At 48.3% G+C, this 14,708-nt stretch overlaps 1 protein-coding gene across 2 annotated transcripts; it reads left to right on the top strand.

Annotated features, from left to right (window-relative positions):
* Positions 1–3,104: 3,104 nt before the first annotated feature.
* On the top strand, positions 3,105–11,528 carry sall2 (spalt-like transcription factor 2). Of its 2 annotated transcripts, none has more exons than XM_083782873.1 (2): positions 3,105–6,842; positions 9,682–11,528. In XM_083782873.1, exons 1-2 carry the CDS (start codon positions 3,312–3,314, stop codon positions 10,051–10,053), a joined length of 3,903 nt encoding a protein of 1,300 aa, XP_083638999.1. In that variant the 5' UTR covers positions 3,105–3,311; the 3' UTR covers positions 10,054–11,528. The 2 variants fall into 2 exon arrangements, with proteins under 2 accessions (XP_083638999.1, XP_083638998.1); XM_083782872.1 differs by having other exon boundaries at positions 3,234–6,587.
* Positions 11,529–14,708: the final 3,180 nt, after the last annotated feature.

Genomic DNA, 14,708 nt, shown 5'->3' with positions numbered 1-14,708 from the left:
GCTAATAAGGAGACAACGGAGAGGAGTGGACTCTTGGCTCAAAAGGATGGTGTTCATTCGCGCATTTGAATGGCTAAGGTATGAAGAGAACAAGTGACATGTGTGTGTGCGCGCGCGTGTGTGTGTGTGTGTGTGAGAGAGAGAGTGTGTGTTGTGTGAGTGAGTGAGAGAATGTGTGTGTGTGTGTGTGTGTGTGTGTGCAGGAGGGGGGCGAACGGTGAGTTTGAGCAAAGAGAGACTTGTTGAGAGAAACTGTCACACACACACATGCCTCCCCTCCTTGGCTGCTCTTCACAAGTTCTCTCTCTCTCTCTCTCTCCCTCTCTCTCTCTCTCTCTCCACCACGATGGCACTAATGGACTTATTATTCTATGGCGGAAAGATTAACCGCAGCAGCAGCAGCAGCGGCAGCAGCACAACTAACATCACACCTTCGTGAACGAAAAGTAACACTTGATTAATTTTAGTTCATTATACCTACCTACTTTTTCCAGTGTGAAGGGACACAGAGTCAGAGTTGTGTGTTGGCCATCGCAGCGCAGCTGCATCAGTCCGGTCCTGCTGCAACATGTCTCGTCGGAAACAGAAACGGCCGCAGCAGCTTATGAACGCGACCCTCGGTGTCTCTCGGATACTTGAGCATGGTGAGAAATTGACCATTACTCAAAAATAAAAAACAGAACAAAACAAAAAAATTCTGCTTATTCACTACATTATGGGGATGAGTTAAACAACTGGACATACTATAGGCCTGTACTTCTTCTTTCATCAATCAAGACATTCGATTTGTTTGTGTTTAGTTTTAGATTATAGGCTATAATTATTGTTTATAAAGTGAAGTGGGTGCAGGGGGGTAAAAGAAGAAATATTTTCTTATCTTCTTCATTTCCATTTGGAGCAGGAGAGGTGCATTTATGTGCATGGCGCATTTTCACTGCAGCCCGGGCCAACAGAATTAATGGAGGCCCATACAGCTCTTTCATTTGTTCCCTCTCTGATTCATGTCATTAGCTGCTTTCTACAGGATGTAGAAAACCCTACAGTGTCCTCCTCACCCCCCCCCCCCCCCACCCCCACCAGGTTGGTTCAAAGACACAGACCACCCAGAATGGGGGGGGGGGGGGTATACACAGCAGCAAAGATCTTCAGTCTTCATTTTAAATTGACTGAATTGGCAGGGCCATTTGAGCCACCTCTTCTGTTGGCTACTCAGCTCAACTCAACTCAGCTCATTTTATACTACCTACTACTGTGTGTGTGGGAGGGGTTAATTAATGGACGTATAGCCCAACACAAAAAGAAAGTTGTTAAAAGTTCATCTAGAGAAGGTCAGAGATGAGCATCGCATGGGAAGGTTCTGTATCTGTTGTAACTTCAATACAGACTCCGATGCACTCTTTGAGGCTTTGTTGCTGGGCACTGAAGCACAAACATACTCAAGAAGCTGTGTGCGTGCGTGTGTGTGTGTGTGTGCACGCGTGCGTGTGTGTGTGTGAGCGCGTATTTGCGCGAGTGCATGTGCGCGAACTACATACTCTATGTGTGTGTCCATCTGCCTATGTACTCCAGTTACAAGAGTAGACTTATTAGACAGCAGGCATAGGCTAAAATGTTGCTTTCGAGCTAAAAGTGAGTTATGTGTAGCCTATGGGTGTACAGGCCTATTATCTAGTCCCATATCATGTGCATTTACACGTCTTCAGTGTGTATGTGTTTTACGTCTGTTTGCATGTGTTAAGTGGTATTGTGCACGTGAGTCTGCTTCTGCAATGTGCACATTCGATAATACATTTGTAGGGTAAACCACTTATATAAGTCGTTAAGTATAGTTTGTCTTTGCGACAAATAACCGATCTGTATACAATCTGACGACGACTCATGTGGCATCGTGCCACTTGGCTCCTGAGATTGTATATAGATCGTCTATTTTTGCTCTTAAAAAAAAAGAATCACACATAAAAAAACCATACGTGTGTATATGTTGAGAATACAACAGAGAATACAACTTGCTAGCTTTTGTATACATGTGCTGCTCTTTGTAAATGATGATCACGTCTTCTGTGAGTCATGGTGTGTCTGGGAAGGCTGTTTGTTGTCTTTGCAGCACACCCCTCTCTTCCTCTGCCTGCTCCTAAATGTGCCAGGAATGTGACCTCCATGTGCTTAAAGGTTGAGTGTGCCAGCCAATCAGAGGCCCCAATACAGTGTCCAGTACCCAACCAGGACCTGACCCCCAGTAGCACCCCCACTGGGTTACTGGGTGGGGGGAAGGGCTCCCACAGGGGATGAAAGACATGAGTGAATGCAGGGAAAGAGGGGTGAAGGTGTGTGTCCAAGTGTGTGGCTTTTTTTTTTTTTTTTTGTGTGTGTGTGTGGGGGGGGGGGGGTTCTGAGGTAAAGTCCATTGTCCGGTTGCCCAGGAAACAAGATAGGCTACTCTCCCAATGGTGTTGTCTTGCAGACTATAGTTGTATTCTCTGTTTTTGACTGTGTGTGTGTGGGTATGTCGCTGTCCATAAATGTGCATGCGTGCGTGTGTGTGTTTGCGCACGTGCAGGCTTGCATGTGTGTGTGTGTGTGTGTGTGTGTGTGAGAGAGTGAGTGAGTGTGGTAGTGGGGAAGCAACAGTGAACAGACAGGACAAAAGAGACAGAAAGGAGTTCTGGACTATAAAGTAGCAGCAGGAGTCGTTCAGGGTGGCAGAGTTTTAAAAAAAAGTTTATTTTCCGGCACCCTCAGTGTTCAAGTGTCAGTGTTCAAGTGTCAGTGTTCAAGGCACTACCTGTTTCTAGACCACCTGTGTCGCTTTAATGTGTTCTAAAATGTGGTCCACCTGTCACATGCACACACACGCGCACGCACGCACACACGCACACACAGTATGTATCTATGTTATATAACCCAAGGGTTGAATGGAAGTTTATATCTTTTTGTCAGATAGAATTGATTGAATTTTCTTCTTTTTCCCCCCCCTAGATGATCATCTGGCATTGAAGTCAGTCTGTTCTCCAGTGACCACGGAATCTTCGTTGTCCTCTCCATCCTTCCAGCCACCGCTGGCTCCCTGTCCCTCTCACAGGCGGGACCACACCCCTTCGTTACCCACCGAAGGTCTGCCCCTCTCCTACTCTCCCAGCCAGCCCTCCCCCTGCCCCCCACGTAGCTTCAAAGACCACCCGTCCCCCCATTCCCCGGACTTCCCTCACACCTCGTTCTCCTCCCGAGCCTACCCTCTGCCCGCCCCGGACCTGTCCGATAGTGCTCCCACATTTTTCGCGAGTGGTCTCGCCCACATCTCCCGCGGTGCCCACATGGCCTCTCCCAAGTTGGGCGTGTCGGCCACCACCACCACGTCTTCCTCCTCCTCCTCTTCCTCCGCCTCCCTGTGTCCCCCGCCCCACCCCGGAAGCCCCAGCCCCGTGCCCGAGGGCCCGCCCAGCCCGGTCACCCCGAGCCCGAGCCCGGGGATGACCTCTGCCGCCCCCTCCAGGGCCCAGCTGAGCATCGCGCTCATCCTGGAGGAGCTGCGCGTGCTGCAGCAGCGGCAGATCCACCAGATGCAGATGACGGAGGAGATCTGTAGACAGGTGCTCCGGCTGGGCGGAGCCTCCTATTCCATAGACACGCCCTCCCAGCTGCTCCTTCCTCCGTTGCCCCAGCTCTGCCTGGAGGGCGCCGAGCGGGGCGCCACCACTAGCCCAACGCCACAGCTGACACCCCCTCAGCCGCAGACCTCTGTCGCCCCGCTGCTGGCGTGCTTCTCCTCTCTGCTCCCCCCGCAGCAGTCGGCCCCAAAGCCCTCTAAACCAATCCACCCCTTGTCCCAAATCCTGCGACCAAATAAGCCCCAAATGGAGGGCGCCGGAGGGGCTACGGGATTCTCCAGCTACCCGAGGGTGAGCGGTCACTCCTCGGCCTCGTCATCGTCATCGTCCTCCGCCATCTCCAGCATGGCCTCTTCTAATTACCCTCTAGCGCTGTCACTCGCCCTGCCCACTCGTTATCTCCACGAGAAATCTCCAAATACCACCACGAGTGGCGGGCACCTGGCCTTCCTCACACCGCCCGTCCCGACCTCAGTGTCTATAGCTCCGTCCTCCCAACACGGTCTGCCGTCTGTGTCCGGGGGAGGAGCTTCACTGGGCTCCGCCCCCTCGCTCACATCCGCTCGCCTGCAGCATCCCTGCCGTTTCTGCGGGAAGATGTTCAGCAGTGACTCGGGGCTGCAGATCCACCTCCGCTCGCACACGGGCGAACGGCCCTACCAGTGTCCCGTGTGCCTCAGCCGCTTCACCACCAGAGGCAACCTCAAGGTGCACTTCCTGCGCCACCGCGAGCAAAACCCAGAACTCTCCCTTTCCCTCCTGCCGCCATCTTTGTTTGGTGCGGGGTTCGGGGTGACCGGGGGATCAGACCTGGAGCAGGCGATGAGCAGCAACAGCAGCGGTGGCGGTAGTAATTTAAATTTACTTCAGAAGAGGCGTAAACGTAGGCCCGAGGATGACCTGTTTGGAGATGCTCTGGAGGCTGGTGGTGGCGCCAGCGGAGGCTTTTCTCTGGGGGGTGGAGGAGGTGCTGCCCCCTCCACTCTACCCCTGCCCCCCAGTGTTGATCTGGCTTTGATCTCCCACTCTATCCTGCAGCTCAACAGGGCCGCGGCGGTGGCCGCTGCAGCCTCTATAGCCTCTGCATCATCCCACACTTCCTCCTCGTCCTCAGCACCATCCTCTTCCTCCTCTCTGGCCTCCTCCCTCCTCTCCAACCCTGCTAACACCATCGCAGGGTTGTTCAAGGGAGCCAAGCAACAGCGCTTTGATGAGAACACTCCCCCTCATGCGCCCATGCTACCTCCCTCAGCGTACTCCCAGCTAGCCCACCTGCCTAAGCTCCTCTTTCCATCGGCCTCCTCCTCATCTTCCTCTGCTTCCCATGCATCTCCCCACCATTCAGCCCTTGGCCTGCTACGCCACCCACCTCCCTCCGCGCCAGGGTCCCATCACCTCACTTCCACCACCCACTCTCAGATGTCCTTCCCCTTCTCCCCATTTCCTAAAGTCTCGGGTGCATCCACCTCCTCTCTTCCGTCCTCCCTCTCCTCCTCCACCCCAACGTCAGACACATCCAAGCTGCAGAGACTGGTGGAAAAGCTGGAAAGAGAGCCTCCCACATCCTCCTCCTCTCCCTGGGCCTCCTCCTCCTCCTCCATGTCCATGGGAGAGGTGCTAGCTAGCTGTGTGGCTTCCTCTTCAGCAGGCTTCATCGCCAGTAGCCTCTCAAACACCAACACTTCTAGCACTTATGTAATGGCCTCCCCACAATCGTCCACCTCTGCCTCAAACTTCACCCGTGAGATGGTCGCTGCCCTGGGCATGAGTGCTAATGGAGCTAGTGCCTTGGTAGGCTCCATGCTACCATCTCTTGGCATCATGGGTGCAGGCGGTAATCTGGCCCCCAACCAGTGTGGCGTGTGTCTGCGTGTACTGAGCTGCCCCAGGGCCCTGCGTCTGCACCAAGCTACCCACCTTGGAGAACGTCCTTTCCCCTGTAAGCTATGTGGACGTTCCTTCTCTACCAAAGGTAGCCTGCGGGCACATCTGGCCACCCATCGTGCCCGGCCTCCCAATGCACGTGTCCAGAACTCTTGCCCTCTGTGCCAGCGCAAGTTCACCAATGCCCTGGTTCTCCAGCATCATATCCGCATGCACCTGGGTGGGCAGCTACCCCCCGACGGTGCAGAGGAGTCTTTACCCGATATGAACGCAGAGTCTGATGATGTACACCTGTCACAGCTCGAATGCCAGGCCGCAGACCCACTGTCCCACCCCACTGTCCCACCTCAAAGCCCTCCTCCAGTTGCAGCCAGCCAATCCCAAAGCCCAGCCCCAAACACTGAATGTCAAACACCAATGGAAGGAACTACCACTATCTCGGCTTATATGACATCAACGGAGTGCACCGATGACCCCATCAAGTCAGGCTCATCCAGTCCAGAACGGATCCCACCCTCTGACCTCAGCCCAGGCCCCTCCCTGAACCCTATTAGTCAAACCCCACGTCCAGGTAGCGTGGACCCGCCTGTCCTTTTCGTCAGTGCTCCCTCACCAGATGCCCGACTGGAAAGTACAGACTCTCCAGGTAATGAAGACAACCAACCTGGACCGGATATTCATCTCTCCATCAATAGGTCATCTACTCCCTCTGCTGTCATCAAAACGTCAGTGGCTCATAGCGTTAAGATAGAGGACAGTCCAGAAGACGAAGGTTCCTCTTCCTTTGATGTCTTCCTCTCTGGCTCAAGATCGAACCTGGAGGACCTACTGAGTACTCCGACCCATAGTGCAACCCCTGTGCACTCTTGTCCCACCTCCTCTACCCCCGTCCTGAGCGAAAAACCACCCGAAACAAACGCAGGACCCGACTTTCGGTCTGAGCAATCGCCACGGCCCCAAACACCGGAGCCCATGGGAGAAGACGACGCTCAGTCACCTCCACCAGCGACACCAAAGCAAGACCCGGCCCAGACTGTGCTCGACGAGGACCCCAATGCGACGTCTCCAGAGGTCGCAGATGTCGGCGGTGGTGCTGAGGTGAGGCTCACGTCACAGAGAGCGGCCACGTTTGTAAGGGAGACCCGTCAGAGCCACCACTTTGGCTCCTCGTATGGGAGAGACGAGAGGATGGAGAGCATTAAGGCTAGCAGATCATCTGTGAGTGAACGCCTCGACAGCTCGGTCCCCATAAGCCTCGCACCGACACTCCCCCCTCCCCTGTCTCGCCCCGAGAAAAAGACCTACTGCTGTGCAGAGTGTGGGAAAGAGTATGCCAGTCGTAGTGGATTAAAGGTGAGGAAAATGAACAGCATGAGTACAGTCCTGAGTCCTGACACTTGGTCTAAAAGGATAACATTAAAAAAGTCCTTGTGGACTAGCCTCTCCTCTGTAGTGGAAATATAAAAAACGTTTTATATATATATATATATATACTCACCAATACAAATGCGGCTTGTGTAATTAGAAAGCCTACTTTCCTTAGTGGACGCACTCTGAGCCCTCCACCACACGTAATGATATCGGTAGAGGGAGCAGTGGACAGTAACTAAAAGTATTTTTCTTTTCAGTGGAAAAACAATCCCTTTCCGGCCAAAAAGTGCATTTTATATGTGTGGTGGGGGGCTCAGAGTGTGTCCACTAAAGAAAGGCTTTCTAATTACACAATCCGCCTTTGTATTGGTGAGTGGGTAAAACGTTTTTTATATTTCCGCTACAGAGGAGAGGCTAGTCTGCATTTCATGCAAGGGTAGGAAGCAGATAGTGGCAGAGCCTTAATGCAATGGCAGCAAAGGGCATTAGGGCTATGGACCAGAGCTAAAGGGCATTAGGGCTATGGACCAGAGCTAGTGAGGGGGGTGATTCTAAGTGATATGTGGTACAAACATCATCATTAAGAGAAGTTGATTTACCGGTAGATAACTCTAGTTATTGAGTGGTGCAACCACTCCAAGGAACAGCAATGTCCGTCCTAACCTATGTGACTATGTGACTAACTATGTGACTATGTTACTGTTACTATGTTTAGAGTACCAGTAGGGCGCTGTTGTGCCAGAAACAGAGAGAGAGATAGTGCTGCAGTGCTGCCTGCTAATGAGAGAGAGAGAGGGGGGGGGGGGGGGGCAGGGGGAGAGGGGAGTTGCACCACTCAGTTCACACGGGTGTGATTTTTTAAATCTACAGTTCTGGTATACATATTATCGTTAAAGGACCACTTCACCACTTTCCAACCTATATTCATACAATAGGTCCTCACTAATAATCATGAAAAAATGGCGCAATCTTTTTCTACTCGGTCTGTGTCTCATAGGAGGGCTGTGGGCAGTTCAGAAACCGTCTTCCAGTGACATCATCGATGGGGAATACAAGCTAATAAAAACTGCAGGCTTTCTAGTCCTGAAAAGTTGTAATGCGAAAATGGAAGCCATCGTTCTCACGATAATGACAATTTAAACATTTTTGTAAAAAAATCTTGTTTAAAAAAAAATCTGCCTAATGATGATGTCACTGGAAGACGGTTTCTAAACTGCCCACAGCCCTCCTATGAGACACAGACTGAGTAGAAAGAAATCGTGCCATTTTATCATGATTATTAGTGAGGACCTATTATATGAAGATAGGTTGAAAAGTGGTGAAGTGGTCCTTTAACACTTTACATGTATGAACACTGGCAAATTCTAAACAACATGGAGTGTGAAAATGAGTTTCAACAGGGGTAGGCAACCTTAGGCACGGGTGTCAAACATTGGCACAGGGGAGGGTGACTGACCACTGGTGTGTGTGTGTGTGTGTGTGTGTGTGTGTGAGTGTGAGTGTGAGTGTGAGTGTGAGTGTGTGTGTGAGTGAGTGAGTGAGTGAGTGTGTGCGCGTGTGTACATCCTGAAGGAAGAAAATATTTCTAAAGAAAATATAGGGTGTTGTTGTTATTTATATGGACATATCACATATCACATTGGAAATATTAAATTTAATGTTGATATGGCACACTGACTAAAAAAGTTTCAACATGCGATACGTTCAGAAGCGATGATTTCACCAGCGTGAGCCAACATTCGACTTATACAATGAACTACTCACCTAATGCTGCAGAGGTTACATGTTTAACGTACTTCCAAAGTGTGTACATTGTTCAAGTCACGGATGTACGGTTTTCATATCGTAAATATATGAAGATTGGCTAAAAGCTTGTGTTTAATCCATGTGGGTTCTTGTTTACTACTTGGTCAGACTTGCCGGCATCATGAATTGTCATGGCAGCTTGGCTACAACCAAAACGTACTTCCTCTCTTCCTTTTCAAAATAAGAGCCGCTTGAAATGATTGACACTAGTTTTATTTCTAAGTCTTCTTACAGGACGTACGTAGATAGACATTTGTAGCATCCTGAGATAATGCTGCCTGCTGCTCGTGCCAAGAGGCAGAGTGTGTAAAGGTAAAAGTAAAGAAAAGTGTAAAAGTAAAGGTCTGTGACGTCACATGTGATCGTGATAATCTGACAGCTCCGACGGACCGCCCCTGACTTCATGTCAAAAAGGTTGCCAACCCCTGAATTACAAGAACAATGTTTTTGTGGAAAATTACCCTTTTCCACTTGCTGATGCTTGTATATGCATGCAATCCAATGCCTCAGGCATGTTCTCCCCGTGTCCCTTAGGGTAGGTACCCTCACAAAAAACATGCAGTAATCCTGGTCTCTAAACTACCTCCTCCTGGCCAGCCAGGGCGCCTGATGGAGGGGAAAGGAACTGGTCGGAATAGCGTGTTGTTCAGTACCTTCTACTTGCTACGTCCGGCCGGGGAAACTCCCCCCTGTCAGGTGAAAAGAAGCAGCTTGGACTACTCATGCATAGAAGGAAGCATGAGGTCAGTCCGCTGCCCCCCCCACCCCCCCGCAGGTTGGCAGAGGAAGTGTAGCGCCCAGGATTACATTAGATAATTGACACTGGGTGAAAAAATGGGTTTAAAAATGATTAAAAATAAAAATCCAATGCCTCATGAAATGACGAGATTAACAACATTCAATACAATTCTATGATTGGAAGACTTTATTTAGTTTTCCCCTGTTTTATATGAATCATGAATGTAGCATGAAAGCTTAATTAAGGTCTCCCCATTTTAACCTTCATCGTCCGCAGGGTCACATGAAGCACCACGGTGTGGTCAGTACGAAGCCAACGGCCCGCCCGCCAGCCCGGAGCAGCCGGTCCACTTCTGAGCGGTCCGCTCCTGCTTCCACGGCCACCACCACGTCACCTAACATCCCCGCCACCAGGAGCTCCGCGGGCTTCTGGAACCAGTACCAAGCCTTCCTCAACACCAGCTCTGAACCGACCGATGACCCCACGACGACTGGCATCCAGGGGGAGAATGTGGAAATGCCCCAGTTGGCCGAATCACCTATCAGACCACAGATGGACCTGCCCGGCACCGGTAGAGTTCTGGAAGAAACCAGGGAGGAGTCTGAAGAAGAAGAAGAAGAAGACGGTCCCAATCTAGAGTCTATGTGATTGGCTGGGCAGCGTTCTGGTGCTTTGAATTGATGTTTACCATTTAGGTGAAGAAGGAAAAAAAACTGTTGGGCTTTTGCATTGTATTGCTTCCTAATTACATTTTTACTAGTCTGTCACTTTGGTAGTCTGAGTAAATTGTTTAGTTTGTGAAAGTTGTGAGCCGACCAACTATCTTTTAAGAACTGGAAAGAGACAAAGTATGAACAACCTGAGAATAACCAAGTACCGTAATCAAGTAAAGCCACTTCATGCTGGATCCCAAGAAAAGGAAGACTAACTTTCTCTGGCTGAAGTTGTTTATACTCAGTAAAATCCTCACTGTTCATTTAATTCTGAGAGCATAACATGTTAAATTAACACGAGGGGATTTTACTGGGTAGGTTTACATTTTTAACAAAGTCAATGTTTGAGAGTGTAACTCTATTGTATCAGTGTTTCATACCAGATGTGGGTCAGATAATTCTTAGTGATGTTTTTAACTTATTTGGAGTGCCAGATGGAGTTCAGATGTCATTTAACTGGCCTGTTACAGAAAAGTATACTAATAGGATTTTAATTTTATTTTTTAGAATACTTGGCTGTGATTATTAAATCTTTCTGGAATTCATATTGTCTTAATACCCTACCTATATAACGCATATAGGTTGACCAAAGCAAACTATTAAGAGAAATACAAATACTGTACAATTGTCTGGAGGTCAAGGTGTTGATCTGGGACTTAAGGGGTCAGCCGGTCTATTCAATAGATGACTGCAATAGATGCAATAGATTCTATTGCATCTGTGGCATACGACTCCGAATTGGGCAAGGTTTCAGCATCAGGGTCCGATTGACTTAAATTAAAGTTAAATATTTCAAAAATATATAAACCAGAAACCATACTAGAGAAACCTAGTATGTCCAACATTTCAGCTTTTTGTATTTCTTCATAAATTAATGCCCTACTTCTTCATTAAAGAGTGTCGCACAGAAGTAGTGAAAACAGCACATCTATGCTGTTTGTTGTGATCTTGTAGATCGGCCATTTTCACTGTTCAAAAATGTTTTTAAAAAGATAATAAAAAAGCAACGGGTTTTGGACATATAACAAGCCCAGGTTTCCGCCCGACAGCAATGATAGGTGAAATATACGGAGTTTGCACAAGAATTGGCACTGAATCTGAGGACAGACAGACTCACACAGACCAACCCCTGGTGTTTCTGTGGAGAATACAGTATGTTTGGCCATCGTGTCGTTAGGATAAACTACCATCTCACGTTATTGTGGTTTACTTTTTCAATCATATCTTCCAGCCAAGAGAAAAGCACAGAGGCGGTATCCATGTTCCCACGGAAGGGACTAGTGTACGTGTGACTTGCCCTTCTACTTTGTGAATAATGTAATTGTTGTTTAGTCCAAAAGTGATGATGTCTGTAACACACCGTGGCTCACTAAATGTTTTTATGTTGTATCTTTATACAACCCCCCACCCCTCACCATACTCCCACCCCAAGACGTCTGTGTCTGTTTGTTGTACAGTGTACTTTCAGTATTCCAAGATGTTACCATGGAAGGGTAAGGAAATATAATAAAACTCAGTTTGGAAAATAGTTGCATGGACTGTCATATTGTTTATATTATTATATAAATATATATGTATAACATCCATGATAGCTGTGTGTATCCGAGTGTGTGTGTGTGTGTGTGAGTGCGTGCGTGCGTGTGTGTGTGACTGAGTGTGACTGTGACTGTGTGTGTGACTGTGTGTGTTAGCATGCAGCCATGTTCAGCCATAAGTGCCAAGTTCGCTCACACGCAGGCGTCACTAATCCTGTTCTCGCCCAACACAATTAAAGTGCTCTGCCTTCCTCTGTGTCTGTCACATCAACCGAGAGGATGAGGGGAGGGGAAGAGGCCAGCTGTCCCCATTTCAGGCCCTAATCTCCTCAGCCATGACAACCACAGCAGCCGGCCCCTGTGCATGAGTGTGTGTGGAGTGTTGTGTGTGTGCGTGCGTGCGTGTGTGTGCTTGTGTGTAAGCGAGAGAGAGAAAGAGGGAGAGAGAACCCAAGATGCATCAGGTAGTCTACAGATCATTCTCTAGTCTAGATGTGATGTGAAATCTCTTTGTTTGGCTGCCGTTTGCCACCAACAAATGAGTGTCACCGCGTGCATATCAATTAAGACACTAAGTCAATAAGCACTGTGTTCTTGTACAGCAGGTGGCAGCCTTGGAAATGTATAAGCAAGTGCCTGGTGGAATCATGAATTACTAGACGCCGGGGAAGATTCCGAGGGAATCCCAAACAATGGCGCTATTCCATTTCCTTCAAAGGACTAATGTGATTTTCTACCAGAGAAGGAGGTGCATGGCATGCCATTTGCCTCGACATTGTGGAAGGAGAGAGAGAGAGACAGACAGACAGACAGACAGACAGACAGACAGACAGACAGACAGACAGACAGACAGACAGACAGACAGACAGACAGACAGACAGACAGACAGACAGACAGACAGACAGACAGACAGACAGACAGACAGAGAGACAGAGAGAGAGACATGAAAGGACACATGGGAGTGAAGTGAAGGCATAGGTAATTACAGAAGGGAACTAAACCAACCGTAACATTTGTTTATGGACCAGTACTGGGCCCATAAACAGTAAATTGAAAGCCATTTGCAAATGATCCATGGCCAGTTTAACCACTTTCCAACCATGGTGTCCCTATATTATTATTGGGCACGTCATAAGTCTACTGGTGGTCCGTGCGTGAGGGAATTGCATGTGGTCCCTGACCCTGACCAGTCGTTTAGTAATGCCACATAAAGGAAAGTGAAGATTTTTTTTAATTTGTTTTGTTCCATGGAACAGTGCACACATTACCCAGGTGCCGCCTAGATGATGCGATGATTTTGTCAACTAAAACTAAGACGAAAAATGTTCCACGACATGGAAACTTAATAAAAACAAGCAAGTGTAAAATCAGTCATTACGACGGCATGAAGGCCCACCAAAATACATTTCAGTCGACTAAAACCGCCTGACATTTAGTGTCTGGTGCTGGGAGTCTGGTGCAACGCACAGGTCCTGGTGGTACTCCTGGTGAGAGCAGGAGTGGACCTGGTGAGACGTAGGAGGGGCCCGGACAGGAGTCAACCCACAGAGCCTAGTCCCTCCACATACCAGAATTGTACCTCTCAGTCCCGGCACAGTAGTTCCGGAGTGGTTCCAACGGATTGTGTGGCCCTGTCTTTCCCTAGTGGGTCTGATCGAGGGTAGCTACTGGGACGTAAGTCTGGACTTGATCACCCCGGCTGGGTCACCCGAGTGAGGGGTATGATGTTCGAGAGACCCTTAACCCTGATGACCTTGGGATACATCACTGAGGATACGTCCCAGGTGATGACCTTGGGATACATCACTGAGGATACGTCCCAGGTGATGACCTTGGGATACATCACTGAGGATACGTCCCAGTTGCATCCAGGCGATGTATTTTCGTTCAGACATTTCAGGTGACTAAAATGTGACTAAAACTAAATTGAAACTATTCAAAAGACTATGACTAAAACTAAAATCAAAATGTTGCTGCCAAAAACAACACTGCTGCTCACTCAATGAGTGACACTCATACATACCTTTTTTGAGCTCTGGACCCCTCTCATATTTCAGTTAAATAATGCCTCATGGGCTTCATGTAATTTGTACATTTGACTGACCTTTTTTTTTAAAGTTAAAGCCAAGGACAACTTTAGTGTTTTTCAAACAATAAGGTTCATGTATAGGTTGTTATTAGAGAAAGTAAAATATTTCTTTTCACTATTGCTGCTTTCTTTCATTTGGGATTTTAGCTGTTTTTGAAAGAGGGCGGGGGATTATTGGCGTGTTTTAGCAGACAACATTTTGCTCATACTCCAGAGGGCGCAATTTCCTTAACACATGAATCTGGGGATGCAAATGCAGCCCATTCTTGTGCTTATACATGCCTGAAAGTGAACTATGAAGTCAAATTAATTCAGAAAAAGGGTTATCTGTCATCAATTTTAAACTGATCATGAGTTTGTCTATACAATGAGGTATTGGTAGAGTAGTCATGCCTATGAAATGTATAATTTGTAAATGATGACATGATCTGCAGATATTTATAAAAGCCCACCCATCAATTCACACAGTGTCAACTACTGAAACATCAGGCCTATGCAATGTACTAGGCATATACAATTTTCAAAGTCTGCAACAGTCTCAACTAGAAAAAGTGCCCTTCCGGGCACAGGTCTCCACCAGGTTATCCACAGATCCGTGCAGTTAGAGGTAAAAACACTTTTCGGCCAGTTATAGCGCCACCTTGAGGCTGAGTTGAAATTGTTCATGTGGCATTTCGTCCTCGGCCTAGTGGGAATGTGGGTGCACAATTTCACGGAAATCACGCGATGTGTTCATGATTTGCAGCATTTTGTTTGAAACTGAGCACTCCTGTGAACTTTGGAAGCCAATCTTAACCAATCAGGATGGAGTCTGATAAATCTGAAAGACCCGTTTCGTTGAATGGCTCTAGAGAGACTGTGTACCAATTTGCGTGATGTTTGGACAAAATCTGTAGGTGTACTGTGCAAAAACGTGTTTTGCACAAAGCGGCCTCCTGGTGGCGCTATAACAGGCCGTTCTGGAAA

The sequence above is a fragment of the Protomyctophum parallelum genome, assembly GCF_964188405.1.
Source record: "Protomyctophum parallelum genome assembly, chromosome: 14".
Lineage (NCBI taxonomy): Eukaryota > Metazoa > Chordata > Actinopteri > Myctophiformes > Myctophidae > Protomyctophum > Protomyctophum parallelum.
The sequence above is the reverse complement of the archived record's forward strand: the minus strand, read 5'-3'. Positions and strand labels throughout refer to the sequence as shown.

Bases quoted from the DNA above. Each gene is read 5' to 3' on its own strand.
- sall2 (XM_083782873.1), top strand. From the start codon at position 3,312: ATGGCCTCTCCCAAGTTGGGCGTGTCGGCCACCACCACCACGTCTTCC. The intron at 6,843-9,681 runs GTGAGGAAAATG...CATCGTCCGCAG, and splicing joins CCAGTCGTAGTGGATTAAAG to GGTCACATGAAGCACCACGG.